Source organism: Peromyscus maniculatus, chromosome 6 (assembly GCF_049852395.1).
Source record: "Peromyscus maniculatus bairdii isolate BWxNUB_F1_BW_parent chromosome 6, HU_Pman_BW_mat_3.1, whole genome shotgun sequence".
Taxonomy (NCBI): domain Eukaryota; kingdom Metazoa; phylum Chordata; class Mammalia; order Rodentia; family Cricetidae; genus Peromyscus; species Peromyscus maniculatus.
This window is the reverse complement of record NC_134857.1, coordinates 88277657-88305369: the sequence shown is the minus strand read 5'-3', so window position 1 is coordinate 88305369 and position 27713 is coordinate 88277657. Positions and strand designations below refer to the sequence as shown.

General features: G+C 51.2%; 2 protein-coding genes across 5 annotated transcripts; both read right to left on the bottom strand.

The window, feature by feature from the left end:
* Positions 1-386: 386 nt before the first annotated feature.
* Positions 387-3584, bottom strand: Gstm3 (glutathione S-transferase mu 3). The gene is made up of 8 exons (XM_006979494.4): positions 3302-3584; positions 2861-2936; positions 2505-2569; positions 1828-1909; positions 1636-1736; positions 1065-1160; positions 860-970; positions 387-581 (listed from the first exon to the last, which is right to left on the bottom strand). The coding sequence occupies exons 1-8, from the start codon at positions 3578-3580 to the stop codon at positions 483-485; spliced, it is 909 nt and encodes a 302-aa protein (XP_006979556.2). The 5' UTR covers positions 3581-3584; the 3' UTR covers positions 387-482.
* Positions 3585-7342: 3758 nt separating this feature from the next.
* Eps8l3 (EPS8 signaling adaptor L3) lies at positions 7343-25984 on the bottom strand. 4 transcript variants are annotated; one of them, XM_076574801.1, is made up of 20 exons: positions 25909-25984; positions 20071-20210; positions 18147-18201; positions 17944-18008; positions 16274-16432; positions 15872-16021; positions 15729-15784; positions 15195-15352; positions 14984-15102; positions 14655-14775; positions 14512-14573; positions 14232-14306; positions 13765-13913; positions 10033-10114; positions 9786-9820; positions 9121-9304; positions 8812-8940; positions 8435-8508; positions 7844-7976; positions 7343-7638 (listed from the first exon to the last, which is right to left on the bottom strand). In XM_076574801.1, the coding sequence occupies exons 3-20, from the start codon at positions 18175-18177 to the stop codon at positions 7627-7629; spliced, it is 1794 nt and encodes a 597-aa protein (XP_076430916.1). In that variant the 5' UTR covers positions 18178-18201; positions 20071-20210; positions 25909-25984; the 3' UTR covers positions 7343-7626. The 4 variants fall into 4 exon arrangements, with proteins under 4 accessions (XP_076430916.1, XP_076430915.1, XP_076430913.1 ...); XM_076574800.1 differs by lacking the exon at positions 25909-25984 and having other exon boundaries at positions 7502-7638; positions 15195-15355; positions 20071-20191; XM_076574798.1 differs by lacking the exon at positions 25909-25984 and having other exon boundaries at positions 7502-7638; positions 14512-14775; positions 15195-15355; positions 20071-20191.
* Positions 25985-27713: the final 1729 nt, after the last annotated feature.

Below are 27713 nucleotides of genomic sequence, written 5' to 3'. Positions count from 1 at the left end.
CTTGTTAGTATGGAAAGACATGCTTGTTTTCGATGTATAAATAAAGGCAGCTGGAACTATTCAGGGTCAGCCACTTGTGTGAAACTCATCTGGTGACCAGAGTGTTCATTTTTTTTCCCCTGTGCTGAAGCCCCTTCCCTGTCTCAGGACCTGAACCTAGGCTGCGGCTGGACCACTGCACTCCATGTCTGTTTAAAGTAGCTGCCACCTGGCACTGGGCAATGCCTCGACTTCCAATACCCACTCAGCCTTGGGGTAACTTCTGGCCCTTGAACTCAGCTGAGAAGGGAATGTCAACAGTTATGCATGGATTCATATCCCCTTCATCCTCAACATCTCCTCACTCTTTGGCCTTTACCCCTACAAGAAATCCATCTAGACACCAGTTAACGTAACTGCTGTTTATTAGAAAGAGCAGAAAAGACCGAATGCAGGCCCCTTGGGACAGGACGGGACAAAGCGGGCAGTGCCGGGTTTCTCGCTCAGCATATGCACTTATTGCCCCACTTGGCCATCTTGTTATTGATTGGCATCTTGAAGAATCGGTCACACTGCAGGAATGCAGCAATTTTCTCCAAAGCCTGAAGGAAAAGCACACCAGGCCTTATTAGGACTCTAGCCCCGCCCAGTAGACCCACAACAAACAGCGACATTCACTTGTCCCGGCCTTCACCCATTTCTTTCAGTTGTTGCTTTCAGGGTGTGCAAGCCAGGCTCTTCCCAAGACTTAGAAGCCTGGAGGTGTCTAACCATTGATCCTTTTAGGCGGAAGTAGGTGTTGGGAGCGTACAATGGGATCTGCAGGGTGTAGGGCGTCTGTGCTTATTTCTGTGAGAAAGGGATATGGATGGAACATCACCTCAAAACGGCACATGAAAGCCTTCAGATTTGGGAACTCATCCAGGCACTTGGGCTCAAACATCCGATTCTGGTCTAAGACATCATAGGTGAGGAAGTCCACAAAGGTAAGCTAGAACAAGGGCAGTGAAATGTCAGGCCCGAGGCGGTCAGCGGTAAGGACCTGCAGGGACAGACAGGCTCCTCTCCCTGTGCCTTCTTCCTACCTTCTCCCCGGCAAACCATGAGAATTTCCCCAGGAACAATGAGAATTGTTTCAGCTGTGAAGGTAGCTGTTCCAAGTACTGAGGCTTCAGGCTTTCCTGGGAGGGGAAAAGAGCAATAGCTGTTGTTGGATCCACCAGAAGGTTCAACAGGGGTGACCAGAGTCTGATTCCCAGGTCCCACAGTAATGCTGTCTTTGGATCTCTGCACACATTGCTCTCTCTCTCTCTCTCTCTCTCTCTCTCTCTCTCTCTCTCTCTCTCTCTCTCTCTCTCACACACACACACACACACACACACACACAGAGTAGCTGACAGCTGTAGTCAGGGCCTGGACGACTGATGGACACAGCAGACCCTTCTCTAGCCAGCTTCCCACTGCCTTCTCTTGGAGGAGGCAGGATGGCGAGCTGGGCTTTGGAAAGGAGGAGAAGCTAACACCAGATTTACACGACACAACAAACCATACACTCTGTTTCCAATCCTTACGGATTGGGTTGATGGAAAGATGGCAACCATAGAAGGGGGCAGAACAATTCTTAGCACACAGCTGATTCCAGATAAGGACACTTACATGCTCGGAATTGTAGCAGAGTCGAACCAGCTGCATGCGGAAGTCCATTATCTGGTTCTCCATGATGTCCACTCGTATCTTTTCTTCCTCAGTGTCGCCACCTGTAGGTCAGAGGGCAACAGATCATCCTCGGGATTGCCCACCTCCAGGTGAGTAAACTGCCTGTCTCTCACATCAGCGTTAACTACTCACACATGTTGTGCTTGCGCGCGATGTATCGCAAGATGGCATTACTCTGGGTGATCTTATTCTTCCCATCCATAAGGTAGGGCAGCTGGAAGGAAAAAGTGAAATAGTGAACCTAGCTTGGTCTTGCCTCCTCCACTCTTCTGGGAAAGAGATTTGCAAGGCAGTAAAGATGAGGTAATAGAAGCTAGGAGGAAGAACAAAACAAATAGAAATTAGCACTCGGTCCCCACCTGATTCTCAGTGTGAATGTACATGTGTGGCATGTGGACTTTCTCAGAACACTTTCAAAAAACAAACTGTAAATATTTTATATTTTAAAGTAAAACTGTAAGAGTAGTGTGTTTACGGATACATTAAAGAGCATTTACTAACCATGATGCTTAAGATACTGGGACACATTCAGAAGAATATGAAAATACCTGATGTCTCTCAGCGACAAAGTCACAGACCGGGCTAGTAACTAATGTCTCCTGTAGCCTGTCTTTGAGAGGAAAATGTCTGACAGTCGTTAGTGGGAATTAAGATGTTGCTCACTCCTGTTCAATGGCCCTTGAATTCTCTCCACTCTCTCCAGGTGAAGAGCCAGCCTCTCTATTCTAGATTCTCCCAAACCAGAGAGGAAGTAAAAGATGGATAACTAGAAGGCCTTCCCTTCTGCCCACTCCTCCAAAGCTACCTACATTGGGAAAATCCAGATCTAGCTTGAATTTCACATCCAGCCATTGGCTTCTATCATAATCAGGAGCTGTAAGAGAAAAGTGGGACCCAACCTCCTTACCAATCTAGTCGAGAAATGACTTAGTCCTGATACCTCAAGTTCCCAATCCCCAAAACCTAACCCTTGGGCTTCTTCAGTCTACGTATTAAGATGGGCTTGGACAGCAAGAGGGAACCCCATGGATGAGCTTCTCTTGGCACAGTTCCCAGCTGACTGGAGCAGGGGTCCCATACGACCTCGGTGTAGTGTTCCTCCCTGGGTGAAAGACTGGGCCACCTTGGCCCAGTGCAGAGGGCCACCGACACCCACAGACGTTACCTTCCCCACACGTGTACCGTTTCTCCTCATAGCTGGTATCAGTATACTCCAGGAGCATGCGGATGGCATGAGCCAGCTAAAGGTAGGGGATGGAGAAGGACCCCGGTCAGCACGCCTGCGCAGTTCCCAATCACTTCCAACTCCCGCCCGTCAACGTCCCCAGCCCAACGCGGCCAACCCCCTGCATCCTGTCGGGAGGCGGAGGGTTGAAATTGTCGTTAAGCAGCCCCTTCGCTCTGACCCGGAAACCTCCCGTCCCCTCCTCTCCCCACGGGCCTGGGGACCCCACAGGCTGGTCGGACGTAGGCCTCGGAGGGCAGCTTAGCTGACGCTGGTCACAGCGGGGAGGCCACCTCTGCACCGGACACTGCCTCTCCGGTCCCTCGCTCAGCTGCCTGCATCTCTCTGTCCCAGCGGCTGGGCTGGCGAGGGGCCACTCACCCCGCGGATATCCCAGTAACCCAGAATCATAGACGACTTGGACGACATGTTCGGAGAGCTGAGCCCCTGCTGGGATATGCGAAGGAGTGTGGGCGCCCCTTTATACTGGACGCTATGGGCGGGGCCAATGCGATCGGACTGGCTCCTCCTTCCTCGCTCGGTGCTCCACCCGCCCTCCGCGTGGTCACTGGGCACGCGCACGCAGGCGCGCGCGCGGCTGGGCCCCCCCCCAAAGCTTGGTGCGCACTTCTGCTGCTGTTGCTGCTGCTGCATCCACATCCCGGCAGTGGAGACCTGGACCTTAGTTACCTGGGGAGCGTGAGAGTCATGCCGCATAATGAGCTGGCGTTGGTCAGCGGAGTCGGAATTCTGGCCACAAAGCGAACAACTGTCTTTGGCTTCCTTGGCGGGACAAGTGAAGGGCTGTGAAGGAACGCAAGATAATAACAAGAACCAATAAATCGCTTAGACACATAAAACTGTGAGGTAGGAAGTGATTCAGGTACAAGGCAATACCTAAAGTACGTTGAGGGTAGAAATGTCCTCCGCCCAAGATACAAAGTGGTTCTGAGAAGACTTTGAGGGAGGCCATGAACACTGAACAGGGCCACTGCCGGGAAAGGATAGGCTATGCACATCGGAAATTCCTCAAACGACAGCTCAGGCAGGAGGAGAAGGGCAGAACAAACGCTGGAAGGTGGGAAATAGGTGTGCAAGACACGTGGCAGGTGCGGTTGAGTCCGGCAGGACTGTGAAGCTGCGGTAGAAGGAGACATTGAATGTTAAGTGTTTGGCAGCAGGTTGTAAAGGTTGTAAAGAAAATTTGAGTTTTTTCTCTACTCTGTGGGGAGTGTATAAAATCTAGGTCGTGATGTCCACTAGAAGCATAACGCATGGCACAAAGCGATTTTTAAATGTTTTACTCTAGTTAAAAAAAAAAAAGGCTGCGGGCGGGGGGTGTCTTCTAATTCTGTAGTTTCTTTAGTTTTCAGCTCTGAGATGAGCAAAGACCAATGGGTTAGTGTCTCCTTCCATTCTAAGACCTTAACTTTTCTGATTAAGTTTTTCTCCGAAGGCTCCCCCCCCCCCACTTTTTTTTTTTCCTGAGGAAAAGGTTTTGCTTTTGTAGTGTGTGTTCCCAGCTGTAAGAGAAAATTTCATGAGGCCAGGAAGCTGAGTGAATGATCGAGGACGTCTGGAAATAAAGTACTCAGCTCTGGATGATGTTGTGGTCTTGGATAAATTCAGCCAAAAGAGATTTCCTGGACCATCTTGTAGCACGAATCTTTTTTTTTTTTATTTTATTTATTTTATTTTACAATACCATTCAGTTCTACATATCAGCCACGGGTTCCCCTATTCTCCCCCCTCCCACACCCTCCCCTTACCCCAGCTCACCCCCCATTCCCACCTCCTCCAGGGCAAATCCTCCCCCGAGGACTGCGATCAACCTGGTAGACTCAGTCCAGGCAGGTCCAGTCCCTTCCTCCCAGCCTGAGCCAAGTGTCCCTGCATAAGCTCCAGGTTTCAAACAGCCAACTCATGCAATGAGCACAGGACTTGGTCCCACTGCCTAGTTGCTTCCCAAACTGATCAAGCCAATCAACTGTCTCACCTATTCAGAGGGCCTGATCCAGCTGGGGGCCCCTCAGCCTTTGGTTCATAGTTCATGTGTTTCCATTCATTTGGCTATTTTTTTTACAATAATTGAGTAAAACCGAAATTTATTATAAGCCACAGTTGTCCTAGAGACCTCCATGCTATATATATAGCCTCCATGGTTCTATGGGTTGTGGTCTGATTGTTCTTTATTTTATATCTAGAATCCACTTATGAGTGAGTACATACCATGACTGTCTTTCTGGGTTTGGGTTACCTCACTCAGGATGATTTTTTCTAGTTCCATCCATTTGCTTGCAGATTTCATGCTTTCGTTGTTTTTCTCTGCTGAGTAGTACTCCATTGTGTATATGTACCACATTTTTTCCATCCATTCTTCCGTTGACGGGCATCTAGGTTGTTTCCAGGTTCTGGCTATTACAAATAGTGCTGCTACGAACATAGCTGAGCATGTATCTTTATGGTATGAATCAGCATTCCTTGGGTATATGCCCAAGAGTGGGATGGCTGGGTCTTGAGGTAGTTCGATTCCTAATTTTCTGAGAAACCGCCATACTGATTTCCACAGTAGTTGTACAAATTTACGTTCCCACCAACAGTGGAGGAGTGTTCCCTTTCCTCCACATCCTCTCCAACATTGGCTGTCATTGGTGTTTTTGATCGTAGCCATTCTGACAGGTGTAAGGTGGTATCTCAGAGTCATTTTGATTTGCATTTCTCTGATGATTAAGGATGTTGAGCATTTCTTTAAATGTCTTTCAGCCATTTGTGTTTCTTGTTTTGTGAATTCTCTGTTTAGCTCTTTAGCCCATTTTTTTAATTGGACTGTTCAGTATTTTGATGTCTAGTTTCTTGAGTTCTTTATATACTGTGGAGATCAATCCTCTGTCAGATGTGGGGTTGGTGAAGATCTTTTCCCATTCTGTTGGCTGTCTTTTTGTCTTATTGACTGTGTTTTTTGCCCTGCAGAAGCTTCTCAATTTCGAGAGGTCCCATTTGTTAATTGTTGTGCTCAGGGTCTGTGCTGTTGGTGTTTTATTTAGGAAATGGTCTCCGGTGCCAATGCGTTCAAGAGTGCTTCCTACTTTCTTTTCTATTAAGTTTAGTGTAACTGGATTTATGTTCAGGTCTTTGATCCACTTGGACTTGAGTTTTGTGCATGGTGACAGATATGGATCTATTTGTAATCTTTTACATATTGAGATCCAGTTATGCCAGCACCATTTGTTGAAGATACTTTCTTTTTTCCATTGTATAGTTTTGGCTCCTTTGTCGAAAACCAGGTGTTCATATGGTAACACGAATCTTAAAAGTTCTTATTAATAAAAACAAACCTGGAGCCAGGTATTGGGGTGAATGCTGGAAGATCAGAGAAGCAGAACAAGCCACATCCAACCTCACCTCGCCAACTCCTCAGCTGATCTTGTTTCCTCAGACTGGAAGCCTCTGAGTCCTCATCTGAAGGGATCTCAGCTGAACTGCTGCTAAAAAGCTTAAAAGCTTAAAAAGACCTCTGGTTCCTGAACCTCACACCTTATATACCTTTCTGCTTCCTGTCATCACTTCCTGGGATTAAAGGCATGTGAACTCTCAAGTCCTGTGATTAAAGATGTGTGCCACCATGCCTGGCTTCTATGTCTATCTAGTGGCTGTTCTGTTCTCTGACCCCAGATAAGTTTATTAAGTTTATTAGGGTGCACAATACATTGGGGGACACAATATAGCAACCACACCATCTTAATAACCTACAAGGGGCTCTTGAATCCATGAGAACATCAGACCTGATCCGTGGAGTATATCGATGGAGGCATAACTCCTCTTCTGTGGAGATGAGTTCATTTCATGCCTTTGAGACTGAAAGACAGTGGACACCACATACAACCCAAATGCTTCATTTGACCAGGACGGAGGCGCAGGGAGTGGACTGACCGGCCTGAGTTCACACAGTGGACCTGAGGACCTTCACCTCCCAGGGCAGTCAGTGTTCCTGTGTTCTGCCACTAGAGAGGCAACTCAAGACTGACTCACCTAACAGACACTTCCTTGTTCACAGTCCTCTGGATCACCAGCCAGTGTGAACAAAGTCCAGCGTTGTCAGCAGGGGGTTCTCTGCTGCTGTGACATGCCATGCCTTCAGCTGGACTAGGAGCCTTGGAGTGGACTGGGAGTCATGTTCATAGAAGGATAGCAATGGTGAGCATAGACTCATTTTGGAGTTTATTTAGAGAGGAGAAAGAATGGGCCACAGTCCCCAAAGGCTGATCCGCAGCTCCAGGTTGCAGTGAGTTCTCTCTTTAGCTCAGTCAGTCTGACCAGGAATGGTTGTAGGGTTGATGCTGTTTCATACCCAGCATCCCGGCTCCCCACTCCCTCCCTTTGGTTCCCATCAGGCCCAGAATAAATGGCGAGGAGAGGGGCATATGACAGTCTTAAAGTTGCATTTTATTGGAAAGGAGTGGGACTGAAGAGATTAGGAATAAGCATGCCAAGCTTACGACAGGGGTAAAATAAATAGTAACTGGAGAGGAGTTCCAGCCCAGCAAGGGTACTGTTTGCCTCAGAGTCTGGATCTGGTCATCTTCTTTGCTGTGCGATCTGTGGTTTGCCACACACTGAAAGAGGACTTCTGAGGGCTCTGACTGGGTACCAAATACTCCATCTTGGATATGAGAGGTCCTTGGTCTTGAAGGTATTTGAGCTGGTATCTAATGAGTCATCTAAAGGAAGAAAATAATTCAGATGGAGCTGGTTCCAAGCGATGGATCCCCAGAGTTCGTGCTACCAATATGATCAGTGCTTCCAGACACACCTGAGTGGAGAAGCTGAGTCCCCAGAGGAATATCCCACACCTAGTGTTCCCAGCTCTCTCTTTCTCAACCCAAGAAGATTAAAAAAACCACTGGGTGGGAGTCAGGACCTCACCCCCAGCATCCTTCTGACAGCATCCAGCCGGGCCTGGATCCTTGGGGCCTCCTGTGGGCACAGCATTTGCAGCTCCCCAAGTCTCATGTGAAGTAGCTGATTCCCCATCAGGGACCCAAGGGTCCTTACAGTGCTGTAAATAACAATGGTGGAATCCATCAGAGGTGGGTTTGGGGGTGCTCAGCCTTAATGTGTGTGTAGAGCAGGAAAGGTGGGGTTCCGGGAATTAGGTATCTGCCGGTGCAGGAACAAGTCAGATAGAGAACCCCTACGCTTGAGGGCACAAGCTCTTTGAAAGAGCATGTTCTGGAAGGGAGGGGTGGTGAAGGTGACCGCCCAGGTTCTTCCAGAATTCACTACCCTTGACTCTTTCACTACATACAGTCTCCCACCTGGTGCCCTACCCTGGGCTCAGTCAAGCAACCTTCCTCCTGTCCTCCTTCGTTTAGTAAAGAAAGCCCAAGATGGAGTCATCACGTACAGTGGAAGCTAGGTTCCACGTTTGGGTCTCTGAGGGGGAAGGGGTCTACAGTTCTCACCTGAGCCTTTTACAAGGCTCTCCCCTCCTCCCCCGTGGGACTGGGCACTCACATAGTGGAGAAGTTCTCTGCTTGCAGCCAGGCTGTGACTTCCTCAGGCTTGGAGCTAAGACGAAGCATTGGAGCCTAGACTCAAGGGACACTTGAAATCAGAGGTCATGCCCTCTCACAGCCACGCACAGCCTCCCATACTGGGTCCCTTCTGCTGAGCTCCATCAAGCCACTTACCTTACCTTCTGGTTCTCTCTGGTTTTGCAGGGATCCTGACTTAATGTTTGCCCAGACCCTACAATGAACTTAGCACCTAGGAAGCATGCAGTGATACTGATTCAACCGAACTATGATCATCTTCGTTGGTCACCCAATCCTGCCTGCTACCCGCTCTGACTCAGGACTCGGGGCTCCTGGGTGTTCTAGGCTGGGTCGTACCCTAAAGGATGATGGTCTCCGGCTTCCAGGGCCTCCCGCCGGCAGGGGCTCCAGGATGTTGCTGGGAATGTAACCAGTCTGTCCTGCCTCATTCTCCACCAGCCACCAACGCTTGCTCTGGTCCAGAACCTAACAAGAGTCACCCCGTCGTCAGCCCCCAGAGCCCTGTCCTCCCATCCCCTCTCTCCCCAAGGCTTTGTCCTTCCCTGGTATTCCCACTTTCCTGTTCTCTCTGTAAGCCACCCACTCCAGGCCACTGGATCTCCCACCAACCACCTCTTTTTTTTTAGATTCACGCATAGGCCTCACCTCCAGAACCTCTCCCTGGGCCACAGTCAGTTCCTGTGCATTCCTTGCTTCAAACTCATACAGGACTTGCATTTTCAGGGCTCGTTTGGCAGGCCTGGGGCTGGAGGCTGGGAGGTGTGAGTCCTCGTGTTCGGAGCCGTGGTTGTATGGCTCATCCTGAGGGAATCGCAGGCTGCTGCTCCTCCTGGAGTTGAGGTGAGAGACAGAGTCAGGGTGGCTGGCAAAAGGGAACCGTGCCCAGCCACAAGAGCCCTAGAGCTCCTAGGTGCGGTCTGTTGGTGACTTTTTGGGTTCCCATAGGGTTTTATGGCAATAGTGTTAGGCAGGGATTGGGGTACGAGGTTTTGCATACAGGAGGGGCTCTGAAATGCCGTTTATCTCTCAGAACGTTTCCACTAGTGGGATTTCCTGGATCTTGATTCTGCTCTGAGCACTTTATACCTGAACTGTGAGGACTAGAGGCTACATGAAGAAGCATTTCAGAGGCTAGGAGGTAAGAAACTGCATTTTCATTCGAGGTAGAGGAGAGACATCTTTGCACATGTCTGTATCTGACTAAGAGAAAGTACAGATGATCTCTGGGATGTAGGGATCCACAGGTATAAAGGCTCTGCCCTCTATCTCCCTTCCTGTGACTGTGAGCATCAACTAAGCATTTGACATACCTGAGGGAAATAGAATCCTGGGTTCTTAGGGGTTCCTGTAAGAAACAAGACCAGAGTGGGTTAGAATAGGAGGTAGCCAGTGCAGTGGCCAGGAGAGGTACCAGACCATAATAGGCCTGTAACCGCTGCCTCTTGTCCATTGTCTACCTCCCCAAAAGGTACCCATATGACCCACCCCTTAATTGTCATGTGGTTTTGATCTGAACCGGAAGAGCTTTGTGTAGGTCTCAGTGCTAAGCAACCTTACCATGGAGTAGGGCTCTGGAATCTGCCAGCCATCGGAGAATGTGGGTCGGTAGGGTGGTGGTTCATCGCCTGTCCAGTCAACCCTGAGGAGAAAACAAAGTTGGGTTTAGAGCCACTGTGGACCAGGCTGTGGGATGTGGAGAGGGAGGAGATGCGAGAAGGCCTAGCCTCAGGGATCTGTGGCTAATGGGGAGATGGCCCATGTATGTAGATGAAAAGCTACAGAAAACCCACAAAGAAGCAAATGGTTAAGCAGGAACAAGCCTAACAGTGCAAGTATCTGTGGGCAGCCTCACTCTGGTCCCCAAGGTACAGCTGTGGTACCCCCCTAGGAACACAGTGGACACTTGGTCACCCTCATTAAAGTTTAGAATTAAAGTTTAGAATTAAAGCAGTATAATCTGGAGTATTGGGGCTGAAAGAGCCCTTGTGGGGAGTTTCAAAGAGCAACCCCACCCCCTTTATTTATTATTTATTTTGAACATAGATTTTTTTCACAAAACACATTCTGATTATGGTTTCTTCTCCCTCACTCCTCCTGGATCCTTCCCTACTCCCCGAGCACCCAATTCCACACCCTTTCCTTTTCTCTCTCACTAGAATACAAACAGGCATCTAAAAAAATGAAATAAAATTAGATAAAACAAAAACAAATAAACCAGAATAGGAGATAAACAAACAAACAGAAGAAAAAGAGCCTAAGAAAAGGCTCAGGAAACATATAGATGTGGTGACACATACAGACATCCCATAAAAACACAAAACTGGCCGGGCGGTGGTGGCGCACGCCTTTAATCCCAGCACTCGGGAGGCAGAGCCAGGCGGATCTCTGTGAGTTCGAGGCCAGCCTGGGCTACCAAGTGAGCTCCAGGAAAGGCGCAAAGCTACGCAGAGAAACCCTGTCTTGAAAAACCAAAAAAAAAGAAAAAAAGAAAAAAAAAAAGAAAAAAAGAAAAAACACAAAACTGACGTAATACCTCTAGAGTAAATGAATAATAATAATAATAATAATAATAATAATAGAGCCCTTATCAAGCATTATGTGACAAAGAACCTTCAAAAATGCCATTGATTTCATTTTGTGTTAGCCAACTACTGCTGGGCATGGGGCCTGGCCTTCAGAGTAGTTTGTATACCCCGTGAGACTCCATTAGAGAAAACTAACTCTTCCTTTGTGAGCAGTTATCAACCAGAGACAGCTTCTAGGTTATGGATGGAGGCTCACGTCCACTCCCCCTCTCAGCACTGGGACCCCATCTGCCCCAGACCTGTGCAGGCCTTGTTTTCCAGTGTTGCAAATGTATGCATATGTGTGTGTGTGTGTGTGTGTGTGTGTGTGTGTGTGTGTGTGTGTGTTATATGTGCATCTTGGTGTGGGGTGTGCACACATGAATGTATGTACTTCTGCATATGGAGGCCAGAGGCTGATGCCATCTCCACCTAACTTTTTGAGACACAGTTTCCCATTTAACCTGGTATGCTAGGCTGGCTCTTCCACTCCACGGACCCCCCTTCCTCTACCTTGACTCCCACACTGAGGCTACAGACATGATGCCACACTTGACTTTTATGTGGGTGCTGGGGATTCAAACTCAGGTCCTTATGCTTTGTGCAGCAGGCGTGTTATAGACTATTTCTTTAAAAAAAATTAAATAATACTGGGTTTTGAAATCTCAAGTGACATACCTAATGTTGTAGAATATTTATAGACTGTGTGAAGATGTGTCACTGTGATTGGCGTGGTGAAAAGATGAATGGCCGATAGCTAGGCAGGAGAGGATAGGCAGGATTTCCGTGGAGAGAGAGGAAGAGGAGGAGGAATGTAGGTCACAGAGAGTTGCCAGACAGAACCAGAGGAAGCAGGATGGACAGTATGGAGACGAGGTGACGCCACGTGGCAGAACGTAGATTAATATCAATGTTAATTTAAGTTATAAGAACTAGTTGAGGACAAGCCCAAGCTAAGGCTGAGCTTTCATAATTAATAATAAGTCTCCGTGTCAATATTTGCGGGCTGGCCGTCCTGATGAATAAGTACTCTACAACCTAACATGGATACTCCTTGTTAAAGGGCCTGAATTGAAAGCACTCGAGGCCTTGTCTCAGGCCACCGGAGACCCTGCTCTCCTCTCTTGCTAGAACTGCATGTCAGAGCTGTCCCTATGGGTGATGTAAGCCCAGTGCAGCTCCAGGATCCGTTAGAAGAGGTCCAGAATTTATAAATTCCTTCATCTTAGTGACTAGACAAATAAAGCACATAAAATAGATCATCTGGGTATGAACAACTCAAATGCCCACTGATGAATAAAGGCTAGACAAAATGTGGCTTGTCCATAGGATGGAATATTAGTCAATCACAATTCTGACACATGCTATAACATGGATGGATTCTGAGGACATACTGATAAAATCAGCTGGTCATGAAAGGATGAACCATGTCTTATTTCACTTACATGAAGGACCTGGACTAGGCAAACTGATACAAACATAGAGCAATGGTAGCCAGGAGGTGACCACAGGGGAAATGGGGAATTATTCTTTAGCAGGTATAGCCTTTCTGTTTGGGGTGAGAAACTTCTGGAGCTAGGAGTGGTATTGGTACACAGTGTCGAGAGATACTTAGTGCTGCTGAATTATACACTGAAATCTGTACATTATCGTGTTGCGTGTATTCTACCATCAAAATAAGTAGGTTGCACTGAAACTATTCATGTCTTTAAGCAAACTGGACAGAACTTCACATGGGCCTGAGTTAAAAAGAACTGCTCTTTAGGCAAACACATGGGAGTTTCCTCCCAAGCCCCAGGCTCCACTTGTCTCCCTGCTGATGGCTCTGGGCTCTTGATACCTCTCTCTCTCTCTCTCTCTCTCTCTCTCTCTCTCTCTCTCTCTCTCTCTCTCTCTCTCTCTCTCTCTCTCTCTCTCTCAGACAAGGTTTCTCTGTGTAGCCCTAGCTGTTCTGGAACTCGCTTTGTAGATCAGGCTGGCCTTGAACTCACAGAAATCTACCTGCCTCTGCCTCCTGAGTGCTGGGCTTAAAGGCATGCGCCACCACGCCCAGCATTTCTGTGATTTCTTTTTTTCTTCTTCCTGCTTTTCTTTCTGCCTTCTTCCTGTAACCATTTCTCAGACCCCTACCCTCTGCTACAAATCCTGCTTGAGGAAGCTAGGCCAGGGGCTCCCGATGGAACTCACAGGCCTCTCATTGTGGCCTGCCTCACACTAAGATACTGTTCTGTCACATAGTTAGGACCTCTCAACTGGGGACGAAGATGTGTGGCCTCTGTAGACTGTTCCCGTGGCATGTTAGCCCAGGTGTCCAAGTGAGTTTCCTTCCTAGTTCCCAGGCTCTCTAACTGGTCCCATGCCCACCCCTCCACCCACAGCAGCTTGGCATCTCTCACTCCTGTCCTGAAGCTTGCTGTCAACTTCTAGGTGTTAAATCTGGTGTCTCTTATGTCAGCCATTCTTTAATTCTGAGCTGGACTGAGACCAAGTTTTCACTTTGTCCCTTGTGAAAACGAGCACACATTTTAGTAGAAGTTGGCATTGCTCTTTTTTTTCTCTGAAGTAATGTTTCTTCGCTGGGTAAAGGCAGTGCTTAGTGAAAAGTTGGGAACTCCATGTAGAGTCCCCCACATTCTCTGGATATGTCTCTGGTTTGTGATCATGTACCACCAGGCTACACATCATGTCCTGCGTTGGGCCCTCCACGCCCCTTGTCTTTACTTACCAGCTGGTGGTCCAGGCTGTGCCTAGTGACTTCCAGAGAGCAATCTCGGGTGGCCTTAGACAGGACTGCAGCAGGTCTATGGCTTTGGGGGTGAGGAGGGGTGAAATCACTTTGGCTGCAAGGCCATCCTCGGGGCACTGGGACAGGATCTGGAGGAGAGGTAGAAAGAGAAGGTATCAGTACATCCAAGTCAGAAGGGAGCAGGAATTGTCCAAGAGCCCCTCAGCTCTGTCTCCTCGCTTCCTGTCTGTCCCCCCAAAGACTTGGTGTCCATGACTCTGTTGCCAGCCCATCCGGTCTGCTGGGGGTTTTGTCTCGAGTGGTATCCCGGCAGGAAGATGCATGTTGAATAAAGGGAAGGTCCCACAGCTCCCTCTACCCTGGTACTCCCCCGCCTCTTGTTCCTTCCTCTGCCTCTCCTTGGCTTCAGCTTGTCCCCTTTGCCACCCCGTCTGCCCTCCACTCACCAGTTTCAGGGTTTGGAAGATGAGGTCCACGAACTCGGGGGCGCTTGTTTCCTGCAGCCGTAAGGCCAGCTTCCCCTGAAGACACGGAACAGGGTTGGTTCCCATCCAACGTTTACCCTCACCAGAACCCTAGCACTCCATAAGTGGGCTGTGCCTTGGCTCAGAGCCTTCCAAAGTCCCAAGAGAAGGAGGAGCTGGAGAAGGGCAAGGCTTGGGTGGTTGACATCAGAGAGAAGGGGAGGTGGGGAGGAAGGGCCCAGAACTGGCCAGAGCCACTAACCAGGAGGTTGAAGCTCAGCTTGATCTTTTGGAAGCAATCAACGTACTGTGCTTCTGTTAGCTCTGTGGAAGAAGGAATAAAGGTGGGGTTTCCAGGTCCCCCCAAGACACCCCTGCTCCTCTCCTCTGGCATGAACTCCTTACTGTTTTGAGCCTTGTTTTTTTTTCTCCCAAGTTTTCTCTTCTTATGACTGTCCTTCGCCTTGGCCTCCTTCAGCTTTCCAGCGAACAGCTCAATGTCTTTGAGGACATGGTTCAGTACCTCCTGGATGCCCAACAACCCACGGCCTTGAGTGGACAGTCGTGAAAACCCTGAAACTCCCCACCGTGGTCCCTCTATCATCCCACCATAAGACCCAGCCTCAGTCCCAGCCCTGCCCTGTCTACCCTAGGAACCTGGGTTCCTGGGAGTAGGTTCTCCCTTTTCTCCAGCCCAGGAAGCCCCAGCAAGCCTCCAACCGCCTTCAGTTTACCTCATCCCTCTCTGGGTCCTCAGGAGATGGAGCACGCCTCGGAGGAGGAGGCAGAGTGAAGACGCTTGGTTCTCGGGCACTTGGGTAGTGTGTCAGGGACCTTGGGGATGGTGGGATGCCTACGGCGGATGTGGAGGGACCATGAGCCTAAATTCCTTTGCCTCGGTCCAAACCTCCTCCTCCTCCACTTGCCCTTCAGACACCAACTTACTGCGTTCTGGGGTCATGTGGTGTGGCTGCTCTAGAGGAAACCTCTGCTCTGGAAGGGACCTCTGCTCCAGAGGGGGTGTCTGAAGTATAGGGAGTGGCCTTTCCAGAGGATACCCCTTCCGCCTGTCCTGGCTTGGATGAAGGACTCCAAATCGAGGTCTGCTGAGGGCATGATGGAAGACAGAGTTTTGACAAAGTTCTTGGGACAGATACCTAAGCCTACAGGGCATCACCATCTCTCTCCAGGAAGCCCACTCCTGCTCCTTAGTTTCCACTTGAGCCTTCCCTGACTCCACCATGCTTCACCTGCCTGGTTCCTGGGACTTCCTGGGCTCTACAACTTCCCCTGGCTTCTGGAGACAGTATACAATGCACTCAATACATTCTCAACACCCTTTGTTGGTCTAAGCCTTTGTTAGTTCTTGGCATGTGTTTGTTAGGTCCCAGGATCACGAATTCTCCAAATGTGTAGCCCGGATATGGCCCTCAGCCTGAGCTAGGAGGCCCTGGATGTTGCTGGGTAGAAACAGCCTACCTTTCTTCTAGCTCTTCCTCCAGGGCCTTCTGCAGGCTTGTCCTCAGCTGCTCTGCCTGGAGGAAGCAGCAATCATTATGTGTGAGTGTGTGTATGTGATGGTCACCAAACTCCACCCCTGACCACAATACCCGGTCGCTCACCCCTACTTCCTGGCATTGGAAGAGTAAAGTGCTGGTGCCCGGAAAGCCAGACTCCTGCACAGTGACGGATAAGACGGAGTTGTAGGAGCAGGTGTTGAGTGCTACCTCCATGGCCTTGATGTTGTCCAGGCGGTAAGAATCTAGGTCCTCCTAAGGCAAGTGGAAAGGCCAAATGTGAGGAGATCACTGAGAGCCACTGAGGCCCTGAAAAGGTCACCCCTGCTCTCTGGTGGGCTGGGTAGAGTCTCAACCCTGATTCTTATGCCTCTGTCCCTAGTCCCCTGGTTTGGGATGTGTATTGGATGTGGACAGGCACTGAGAGGCAGGTGGAGAGCCTAGTGCTTGCTTTTTAGCATCCTGGGCTAGCCAGGGCCCACCGCTGGGTTTGCTGAGAAGGCTGACCTTAGTCTCGATGTCCAGCAGCTGGAGCCAGCCATCTTTCACCTGCAGGATCAGGTCTTGGCTCCACACTCGACCCTGCGCATCCATCTCCTGAAGCTTCTGCAGGGCATCCTTCGGTTCCCGGACTCTCTGTGTCCCCAGCTTGCATGTCATCAGATGCTAAGGTGACAGGAAGAGACTGGTGTGGGAGAAGGTTTGGGGAGAGGGTCCCCGATGGCAGCAGGCAGGGGAAAGGCAGTGGAGGAAGAAGGTGTGTCCTTGGCTCCCCCTGTGGGGAGGTCAAGCTTTTCAATACAGCAAGAACCTATGGAAGTCTGATTCTTGAAGAGGCTTCCCCGGGCTAGGGCTAAGGGGTTCTGGGATTCCAAAGGAGCCATCACATAAGGTGACTGGGTGATCAGGGGTGTGGGTTCCAATCATCCAGCAAAATCATCCGTGTTCCTCTGTGTGGGCTATGGGACCTTTGTGGTCCCTTTGCTGCGTTTAGGAACCATTGTCCTCGGGTTGTTCTCCCCTTCACCGACCTCACATGCCTGACCCCTGCCTTTTTCCACACTCCTGCTCATACCCAGACGTCTTTCTGTGCCAACCCAGTGCCACGGGGCTCTCGGGAAGATCAAGTGTCCTCCTTCCGAGTCTTGCACAGAGAGAGCTCTGGCCACCTCTGACTCCCAGGTCCTTGCCTTCTGCTGGCCCCATGGCTTGGCACCTTTTCCCTTGGCCACCTTCCTGTAGAGATTCCTGCCTTCCCACAGAAAATGGTGCCTCCCTGAGGTGTCCTCCATTTGCTCTAGGGTTCTGTAGGAGAGGAGCAGTCTACTTCCTGCCCCTGGACCTCAAGCCTCACTCCTGCCCGGGCGCAGTTCCTCCCACTGTGCCCACACTTCCAGCACCTCAGCAGGACCCACAGGCCTGTCATCTTGAATGCACCTCCCCTTGCTCTTGCTTGAGGGGCCTCCGTGAAGCCAGTTCCCAGGCCCACTCTACAGAGAAACTGGACAGTGGCTGGGAAGCCCTTTCTCCACGGCACTGTGGGCTGCCTACTTGTCTCCTAGCACCCGAGGCTGCCAGGGTCGGGGTGGGTTCTGTGGCCCCTTGCCATGCACTCTGGCCACCTCCATGTGCCTGGTTAAGCAAGCTCTCTGACCACATCCTTGCAGTTTAAAAGCCAATTCAAATGACCAGCTCTCGAAGTGCCAGCTATGCATTTGGGTGGGGCCAGTGACTCCATTCCAGTGGCTCAGCCTGGCCCGGGAGTGCAGGATGTCTCCCCTCTGTGACACTGACCCTTATAGCTGCAACCTTCATACCTTCTTCCTCACAGCCATATGCAACCCTGAACAATGTACAGGAGGTGGGGTGGACAATAAAGAGGTTGGTAGGATGGCTTTCTGTGGGTCTTGACTCACTCACTCCTGCCGAGGGACCCAGCATCCACCCCCACGACCTCCAGCTGGGCCTGCTCTGCCCACCCTGGGACTACTCTTCACTCCCCTGAACCTGGCAGATGTTCAGGCCCCAGGCTTGCTGAATCTGGCTCCCCGGAGTTCGGTCAGGTTGAGCTGTTGTGTCAGGGTCAGGTGTATCTGTTTTCGTAAGGCAGTGGACACACGGGAACTCGGAGCTCTACCCAGAAACTGCCTGGGCCCCAGGACCCCAGGGGTACTCACCTCCACCCTGTGCTGCAGGAGGGTAGGTTCTGAGGCCATGCTCTGGGAATATTCCTTCCGGTGCACTGTGGGAACAAAGTCAAGGGCAGGGGCAGCGGAAGTGAGGTGAGGCTTGGGCAACTGCAGGGGCAGTGGAGAAGATGGGGTTCAGGGAGCTTGGCCCAGAGCGGGGCTGGGCAGGGTAGGGGAAGCAGGAAGCTTACGGTAGATGGCTTTGCTGCTGGGCCTGGACATGTTGACACTGCTGAGGTCAGCCTCCTAGAATCACAAGGGACCAGACAGTCTTTAGACTAAGGGACAGAACTGCAAGGCCCAGCCGCTGTGCCTCTGACCTGGGGACTCAGACCAGATCTGAAGCCCTGAGCTCCAGGGGACCTATTCAGAGTCATCTGCATCTAATACCCTGCCCAAGAAGCCCATCTTGTTAGCCTTGGAGGCCATGGGCCAGGGGAGAAAGGGTCTGGGGCAGGGGCACACCACGTGGATGGCCTCCCACGATTTGAATCTGGGTTCAGATCTTACTCTGGGATGAGATGTAAAAGATGCCATGGATGAGTTACTTCTGGGGGAAGGGCCAGGGGGCTCAGTTGCCATAGCAAGCCTCTGGGCAGCCCTGCTGTAATTCTGCAAAGAGGCAGGACGCTCCCACTAATGACCGTGCCAGGGAGAATGTATTTGAGTGTGAGATTCTGTGTGTGTGTGTGTGTGTGTGTGTGTGTGTGTGTGTGTGTGTGTTAGATACAGAGATAAATAAAAGACAGACAGACAGACAGACATATATGGGAGGGGGTTGCCATGTGGAACTTGCCAGGGACCGACGGTCATCTGGTGTCTGACCATCACTCCTGCCTCTTTCCTCCTGGTGTTTCAGATTCTCCCCCAGATCCCCCCAACTCTAAACCCAGCTCACAGTCAACTGGCTGGTAAAGCCTTCTTTAACCACCACCTGCCCAGAGCGTTCCCACGTGTTCCAGCACTGACCGTTCCTCTCTAAGAACAGGAATGGCCATCGCCGCCCTGACAGCACTCCGAGCCCCTCCCGACCCCACCTCGCTTGGGCTTCACCACTGTCCGTCCAGCACCAAACGGTGAGCGCCACTCTAAGGAATTTGCCTTCAGACAACCCCAGAGCTGGAGCCATCATGCCCACTTTTCAGATGAGGACTCTGATATTCAAAGAGGACAACAGACTTAGAGGCACAGCGACTGTTTAACAGGGAAATGAGCCAGAGCTGTCTGGCTTACAACTGTGTCCCTGCCACTGGGTGGCGGGCCGCAGAGGGGGCCTCGAACACACATCTTTTGAAATGGAGTGGAGTTAAACGTCCTGAATTTGTCTGTGCTGGGTGTATGGAGGAGCCAAGGGAGTGTGAATTTGTATGCATTCATCATGGCTTCTGTGCACCTCCATGCCTCTATCTGCTCGGCGCACCTTGGCTGTAGATCCCGACCAAAGTGTAAGGAAGCACCCACACCTGTTTATTGGGACTGTTATGAAAATGACGGAGATCTATGAAGGTGACTCACAGATGGAAAAATGATTAGCCAGTGAGCGCCATGGGAACACAGAGGAGGTGGCTGATCTCTGTTCGTTGCCCTGCTTGTGGGGGAACCCCTTTCCTAGATAACTGTAAATAGTGCTGGAACCTGACCCTTTCCTCCTCACCTCCCTGGCTGTGCCATTCGATTCCTGCTTCCAAATGGAAGAATAAAAAGCCCTCCTCTGCCCAACTCAGCCCTGTTCTTTCACACCAGTGTGGCTCCTGTAGGTCACCACGGCCTCTGGTGGGCTGGTGGGGACGGTTCAACTGCTAAAGACCCTGCATCTCAGGGCTCAGGTGCTGGTGGACCTGCCTGGCCCCCTTCAGTGTCGGGGATCAGCCTTTGCTCTCCCTGGTGTAGGTGACCAGAGCAAGGCAGGGCTATCTACGTGGCTGACCCTGGGGGAAGCCTTCTGGAGCCCCTTGCTCTTCCTGGTCTCCAGCCAGTGGGGAGTTCCTGGGGCTAACCCTTCTTCCTAAATCCGAGAAGAGGCTGCAAAATGTCCCAACCCTGGAGAGCCACAGAGGTGCCCGTGTTGGCCCCAGGATCTCCAGTCCTTCCTATTCCCCAGAGATAGGCACTTACCTGAATGCCTGCCCTGCAGCCTGGTGTCTGGGCCCCCAAGAAGGCTGGTGGTGGTGCCAGTGGTCCCGACTGCTGGAGGGAGTTCAGTTTGGTTCCTCTGCCAGCTGCCTCGGGCAGAGACCTACTGATGATCAGGTGGCCTGTGGGTGAGGAAGCAGGCTTTGAGGAAGCCACACCTGCGGTCTTTGGACTCTGGAGGGTGGGGAGGCCTCTCAGGCCACCAACCGCCCAGCTCTGAAGTGGACCCGAGGAAGCGTCTGTGCCGACAGGTGTCAGAGCTTGACCAGAGACCTCTGCTTCCCAGCTTCCTCCTTGTTGACCTCTGGCCTTGGGTGTGACCCTTCATCTCTCTGCTTTTTATGTACCTCCTCTGAGGCCCTGGGTTAGCATCAGGCCCTGGGGTCTCATGGGCATGTGATCATGTGTACCCAGGTCGTGCCTGTGAATAGGACATTGCCTGTCCTAGAGAAGATGGGGTGGAGCCCAGGGTCACTTGTGCATGACACACAGGGCTGAGGCTTCTTTCAGGGCTCATCCTGGTTGTGCCTGTCTTCTGTCCCCTCTCCTCTGGTCACCTTTATTCTTTATTCTTTCTTCACCCTGTCCCACCCCCACCCCCACACCCAGGCCCCAGTGGATGCCTTCAGTAAAGATGGGTAACCAAGGCCTCCCTTGGCCACTACTCAAGGACGTGCCTAATTCCTGCAAGTTGCTTTATTTAAAAACCCGTGATACCTGGGGCAGGTCAGACTCCTTGCCTTCTGGGAACTCAGAGCTCAATGTCGGACACCAGGAATAAACAGTCAACCAAGGCTAAGGCAGAAGGAGAAGGACGGGGCATAAACGGGGATGGTGATGTGGGAGCTGAGACTCTTGGGACAGAGCCTCAGGTTCTGCGGGGGTTAGGGTCTGCGGTGGAGACTTCTTTGGAGCACAGAGCTGTAGCCTGCAGTCAGGATGCTGTCTTTGGCTTCCCCGGGACCTACTGAGGTATGTTGGCCTGTTCTGTACCATGCATCCCACACCATCCTGACCGCCCAGAGTTCAGGAGCTGGACCCAGGGAGGGATCTCCCCCACCTGAATTGGTGTGAGTCCCCAGGAAAGTCCATTGGGCAGCCAGTTTCTGGGGTCTAGAGGTCAAACCGCCTGTTGGATCAGCACCTAGCCATGATTTTGTGTGAACTAGTCCCTTAGACCTCCCTGGACCTTTGGTCTTCTGAGTCTCAGCCACATGGACCTCTTTCAGATTTGAATAGCCTATTTTTCCTTGCCTTCCCAGGCACAGCTCCATCAAGGCCACAGTCATATTCCATTCTCAGCCCTGGCTTGGGTGACCATCCCGGACCTCATTCTTTCCAGCTCAGACCAGACCCTGGCCTTCCTGGGGGCCTCTCCTCAAGTCAATGTGATCACATCAGGGATTCCTATAGGAGACCTGGGGCCAGGGCTGGGCAGAGACTCAACCCCCAACAGAGCCCTGGCTGACATCTCCGGGCAGAGAAGGATGAGTGTCACCAGGCACTCTCAGCATTGTGAACTCCATGGGATCCTTTGGGTGCCCTTAGGCACTGCAGATCTATCAGACAGGAGCCTGGGGTGGTTAGAGGCTGGGACTGGGGCTCTTTTTCATGTCAGGCATTGTGGAAATTGGCTAGAGTGAGGCCTCAGAGGGAGGAGGGCATTCTGAAGCATGGAGGGGCCAGGCTGTTCACCCCTAGGGATGGATAATGGTGCATCTTCAGGAAGACAGCTCTGAGTCCCAAGCAATCCTGACTGTGGGATGAGGAGCTGGAGCTTGGGTGGGAAGGAAGCAGAACTCAGGGAGCATCTCCCTGAAATTGTGAGGCTACAGAGACTGGGGGACCTCACTTTATTCACCCATCAATTCAATTATTCCTCAGCTTCCTGCAACACAGTGCCAGGTGCTTGAACACACTTGGAGGGGCACAGCCACCCCAAAATGCACCCCGAGTTCATCATCTCCCCATCATCTCCACGCCCTCTGCTATACTCCTACTTCTGTCCCGGGGGGGATCTGGAGTTATTGTTTAGTCCCCCTTCAGTCCCAACATGGGTCCCATCACCTCTTGTGTGGGTCCTCCCTCCTCCATGCATGGCAAGTCATCCCTGCTTCTGACAACAACAGTCCCCTAACTTGGAACCTTGCATCCACCCTTGTTCTTCTCCATCCTCCCTCTCGGCTGTGGATGGAGGAGGACCTCCCTCGAGTGGGAATCTGATTATCAAGTTCTGAACCCAAACCACTTCAGCTTCAGGAGGAAAGCCCAGCTCCATCCCGGCAGGCGAGGCCCTGCTTGAAGTCCAGCTCCTGCTGTAAATACACCTTATCTCCCACACCAGCTGTCCCTTGCCCTTTACCCTCCGCTCTGAGACATCTTGTAATCCCATTTGAGTCATGCCTCTGCACACGGCTGGGTGCTCTCTTGGCCTGCCATGCCTACTGGGTCTTCGGGTGATGCTTGCCTTCTAAGAAGCCTTCTCCCTTGTCGAGGGCTGTGATGAGTCTGGCCCGTGGCTCCCAGATACCTGCTGCATGTGCTAGTCTGTGACTGCCTGTCACACATCAAGGGCCATGTCCCCATCTCCGAGCCTCTGTGAAGACCCAGATGAGAAGAGGAGGACTCATAAACAAACGTGTGTGGTAGTATGGAAGGCACCGATGGCCAAGCTCTGTTTGAGTACATCAGAAAGACACTCTAAGGAGGAATGGATGGGGTCAACCCTTCAGGCCAGATAGGGGTTCAGCCAAGGGGAAGTGGGAAGGGAATGTCAGGTAGAGGCTGTAATGATGCTGTAGGATGGAGAGGTGTGCATGGTGAGAAGCTGGGTGTGACCACAGCCCAAACTTACCCCCTCCTCCCCCTCCTTCTTCCTCTCTTCCTCCCTCTCTTCCTCCTCCTTCTTTCTCTCCCTCCCTCCCTCCCTCCCTCCCTCCCTCCCTCCCTCCCTCCCTCTCTCTCTCTCTCTCTCTCTCTCTCTCTGCATTCAGTGGCAGGTGAAGGGGCATGTGTATGTCTTCATCTCCTATTAATGGGTAAATTCTTTAAGATTTTTACGGAAGTGGATGATGCGGTGACTTCTGCTGTGGCCCTGGAAGGCCTTGCCATTTCGAGGTGGTCCTTATACAAAGAGGCTGCTGGTGGGGAAATCAGCATCCACACCATTTCCAGAATGAAGGGACCACGGAGCCCCTCTGGGCCATCCTAGCTTTACAGGGAGCGAACCTGGATCCCTTAGAAGAGCCAGAACAGGCTCTGCTCAGAGGTGGAAAACTCCAAGGGCTCTGGGGGAAAGATCTCTTTACTACAGGTGAGGAGAGGAGGCCGGGGCAAATCACTTCTCTGAGCAAACAAAGGTGTGGACAGCAGAGATGAAGTTCCTCCCCCAGGAGTTTACATTTCTGAGGTAGAAGAGACAACAAATTCACACAGTGATAATAACCAGGGTCTTGATAAGTGAGGGAAGGCAATAAGGGGCGGGGGGTGGGGTATGGATGAGAAGGTGAGGGTGTGAAGGATGGGAAGTCGCTGGGGTGGCTGACTTCAGAGAAGACCCTTGGGAAGAGGGAGTAGAGCTTCATGAGACAGGGCAGTGGGCGAGAGCCAGAAAAGGGGATCAGCCAGGCAAAGGGCGTGGGGCTAGGAAGGAAGCCGGGGCTGTTGGAGACTGGGTAATGGGAGTGGCCGCCTGAGGTGGTAGGCAGTGGCCAGAACACATGGTCCACAGGCCTGGCGGGAGCCTGGCTTCTGTTCAGGATTGCCAGAGGACACTGAAGTCTGAAGCAGAGGAGTGGTGTGTTCGGATCCGTTTTATAGTCCTTGCCTTTGCCTGGGCAGGGGATGACGTGCTGTGATGTGGAGGTGGGATGCAGGTGTATTGGAGACAAATGTGCTGTGGTAGACTAGAGGATTGGGAGTGGGGGAGAGCCCCGAGGAGCCGGGCAGACTTGGAACACTGGCTGGATGTGGCACATTTGGTGCAGAGGTTTGGGAGAGGGCTGAGCAAAGCAGTCCGGGCTCATCTCAGTGGCACACACTTCCTCTTCCGGGTCCTCTTCCTCGGATCTCCAGCTGGAAGTGTACGGATGGCGGAGCAAGACTGAGAGGGGACGTGCACAACACAGCCACCCCCAAAACACCGGGTAACAGTAGACACCAAAGGCCTGAGTTCAATCCCTAGAGCCCAGATGGTGAAGAGAGAGAGCTGATTCCTGTAGGTTGTTCTCTGGCCTCACAGCTCACACACACACACACACACACACACACACACACACACACACACACACACTGTGTAAAAAATGTAATAAAAAATTTTAAAGATACAGTTTCAAACAAACAAATGGAGCAAAACAAAACAGGAAATACCTAATACAAAAGCCACTGATTTTTGTCAGCGGTCAGACTGCTGAGAAGTATATTCTGTCTCACACTGATTGCTGGAGACGGTGCCTCTGCCACGGGGGTTGTGATGATGGCATTTGCCTTGGTTAGTTTCAGGGACTTGGAAGCAACTTCTGTCAAAAGCATTGACTGGGGCTGAAGATGGCACAGTGCTTAAAAAGCACTGGATGCTCTTCCAAAGGACCTGGGTTCGATACCCAGCACCCATCTGGCAGTTCCCAATCATCTGTAACTCCAGTTTCAGGAGGATCTGGTGCCCTCGGAGGGCACAGACATACACTCAGGGAAACACCCACTCACATAAATAAATAAATCTTTTTAAAGAGCATTGACTGTCCCCCGGGGCGGGCAGATGTTGTCAGGAGAGTGAAGTAGGGTAAAAGGCGTGACATCTCAGTCTTCACCCCACCACTGAGTCATCTGTTACCTGAGCATTGGTGTCTTAGGGTTTCTATTGCTGCGGTGAAACACTGGGACCAAAAGGCAGGTCGGGGAGGAAAGGGTTTGTTTGGCTCACACTTCCGTGTATCTGCTCATCATCAAAGGACGTCAGCACAGGAACTCAAACAGGGCAGGAACCTGGAGGCGGGAGCTGATGCAGAGGCCATGGAGGGTGCTGCTTACTGGCTTGCTCTTCATGGCTTTTTCAGCCTGCTTTCTTGTAGAACCCAGGACCACCAGCCCAGGGAGGGCCCCACCCACCATGGGCTGGGCCCTCCCCCATTGATCACTAATTAAGAAAATGGTTTACAGGCTGCCTACAGCCCAATCGGAAGGAGGCGTTTTCTCAACTGACGCTCCCTCCTCTCTGGTGATTCTAGTTTGTGTCCAGTCAACATAAAACTAGCCGGGACAGGTGAGATCAGATTGGTTCAGCTCAACTTTGCCCGGAGCCACATTCATCCTTTGGGAATGTTGGTCCAGAACGATATAACTCAGGGTTCTTCTGAAATGGTCCTAATCTATCTCCCCTGGGGCTGGAGGCTGAGGATACCAGTGTACGATTTATAGGGCATCAAGCAGTCCACAGTCTCCAATCCCCCTCTCTCCCCCCGCTCCCGGATTAGCATCACAAGTGTCTGGTCATCTGTCTTTCCCTAACACACCCCCCTTCCCTCCCTATTGCCTAAGAGCAAAAGGAGCATGCCACAGGCTAAGTGAAGATGGGCACTTCAGGTGTGGAACTCCATCCTGCTTTGGCCAGTGTGGGAATACACCCTTCTCCTTGCTCTTGACAATCCGTCCTTTCTGGACATGGGCAAATAGAGTTAGGTTCAGAAACAAGCCTTCAGGTGCTCTTAGAAGCCACTGTCTGGGAACAAGAAAGAGGGTTAGGGTCTCAGAGGCACTCCATTTCCTAGTCCACTCCAGGTTCCTAAGTCTCTAAACCCTCAAGCCAGAAGCCATTGCTCTTACCATGTGGATCATGGGATGTCTGCGGCCCCCCCGCCCCACATAACTCCCAAGGGCGCCTCCCTCCTGTTTCCCAAGGCTCAGTATCCCAACTCTCATCGACACAGGTGATGTATGAGTTCGGAATTCCCCTGACTGCCTCACCCTGGCAACCCTGGAGTTTAGGTCCTCAGAGGCCTGGACCTTGGACTGTGACTCAGTGCAGGCATCTCAGGAGGCCCCGCGGGAGAGGAGGTCCTGTTGGGAAAGGGCCACTTCCAGGAAGGGAAAAAAAAAAACGTTCTCAATGATCCCTGGGGTGGGGTGGTACCCATTCCACCCAACGTGTGTGGGCCAGGTGGAGAAGGATGATCCCGTAATCACGTGGACAGTGGCCTGGCTGCCAGGGGTAGTGACAGTGAGTGTCTGGCCTGTGACCTCTCCCTGGGCATGGTCAGCTGCCATGGAGATGGAGGGAACAAGCTTTGGTCATGGCTGTACCCTCACCCCTGGGCTTCAGCTCACCTCCCCCCCACCCCCAACTTCAAACTGGTCCAGTAGACGGCATGCCATTCATGTCCCTGTGGTAAAAAAATACTCAAGGATGTGAGGAAAAGTTCATCACGTGACATGAAATGGGACAGGCAGGCTACAAACATAAGGACTATCTTTTGTAAAACCAACATGAAAACAAATAAAAGAACCCAAATCATATAAATTTGAACATCAAAAAATCAAAACAAAACCCGTAATCAAATTGTTGCTGGGCAGTGGTGGCGCACGCATTTAACCCCAGCCTGGGAGGCAGAGGCAGGTGGATCTCTGTGAGTTTGAGGCCCAACCTGAACTACAGAGTGAGTTCCAGACAGCCAGACTGAAAAACTCTGTCTTGAAAAGCAACAAACAAACAAACTCAACTGAACTTTGAAATTATGCAAAATCTAAAGAGAAAAAAAAAACAGTAGCCACATGAGAGTTTTATTCAGTGTCTGTTCTGAGACATGAACCCATCTGAATGCTTCATAGAGGCCTTTTGAAATATATAGTGGTGGACTTCCTCTTCAACTTACAAACGAAGAAACTGAGGCACAGAAATGTTGGTGACTTGTCCCAGGTCCCAGCCAATAAATACCTGGAGCACAGTTTGATTCTAAGCCATGGGCTTGCCTTTCAGAAGTAACATTACCTCAAGATCTCTGAGAGGGAGGGGGATTACTTGGGTTATGCTTCTTTGTATTGCCACCCTTTTACCAAGGTCTGTCTGTTTTTCTGTCTTTCTCTCTCTCTCTCTCTTTCTTTCTTTCTTTTTTAATAATGTGTCTTTACTCCTATCCCAACCAAAACAAAACACATTTTAAAGTAGCAAAATAAGTGTGTGTGTGTGTGTGTGTGTGTGTGTGTGTGTGTGTGTGTGTGTGTACTGAAGCACTCTTCATGGAAGCTCACCCTCCTTCCCCAGTCAGGGAGGCAGCCCCCAGCTCCGGCTGCAGGGATGTGGCCTTGGGACTGCAGTTCCCGGTGCCTGAGGTTTGTTGTTGGGCTGATGTAGGTCATGCTCTGGAACAGGTCATGCTCTGGAACAGGTCATGCTCTGGAACAGAAGAAGGGACTCCACAAATACCCCCCAAAGCTGGCCTTGGAAATTCTTCCTGCTAAGGTCCACTCTCCCTGTGGAGCCATGGTGGAGCAGCCCAGCTCACCTTCAGCATCTCACCTCCAGGCGCTCTCCCCAGCTCCCTCAGCTGCCCTGCACACAGGCAGGCTGCTGTGCCCTGGAGCAGTTTCTCACCGTGGAGAGGCCTGGGTAAAAAGCAAACTGCAGTTCCTTC

Bases quoted from the DNA above. Each gene is read 5' to 3' on its own strand.
- Gstm3 (XM_006979494.4), bottom strand. From the start codon at position 3,580: ATGTGGATGCAGCAGCAGCAACAGCAGCAGAAGTGCGCACCAAGCTTT. The intron at 2,570-2,860 runs GTAACGTCTGTG...TTTCTCTTACAG, and splicing joins ACGGTACACGTGTGGGGAAG to CTCCTGATTATGATAGAAGC. The intron at 582-859 runs GTGATGTTCCAT...CTTTTCCTTCAG, and splicing joins CTTTCATGTGCCGTTTTGAG to GCTTTGGAGAAAATTGCTGC.
- Eps8l3 (XM_076574798.1), bottom strand. From the start codon at position 18,177: ATGTCCAGGCCCAGCAGCAAAGCCATCTACC. The intron at 14,776-14,983 runs GTAAACTGAAGG...TTGGGCATCCAG, and splicing joins AGGACCCAGAGAGGGATGAG to GAGGTACTGAACCATGTCCT. The intron at 8,509-8,811 runs GTACGACCCAGC...CCTTGAGTCTAG, and splicing joins GGAGACCATCATCCTTTAGG to GCTCCAATGCTTCGTCTTAG.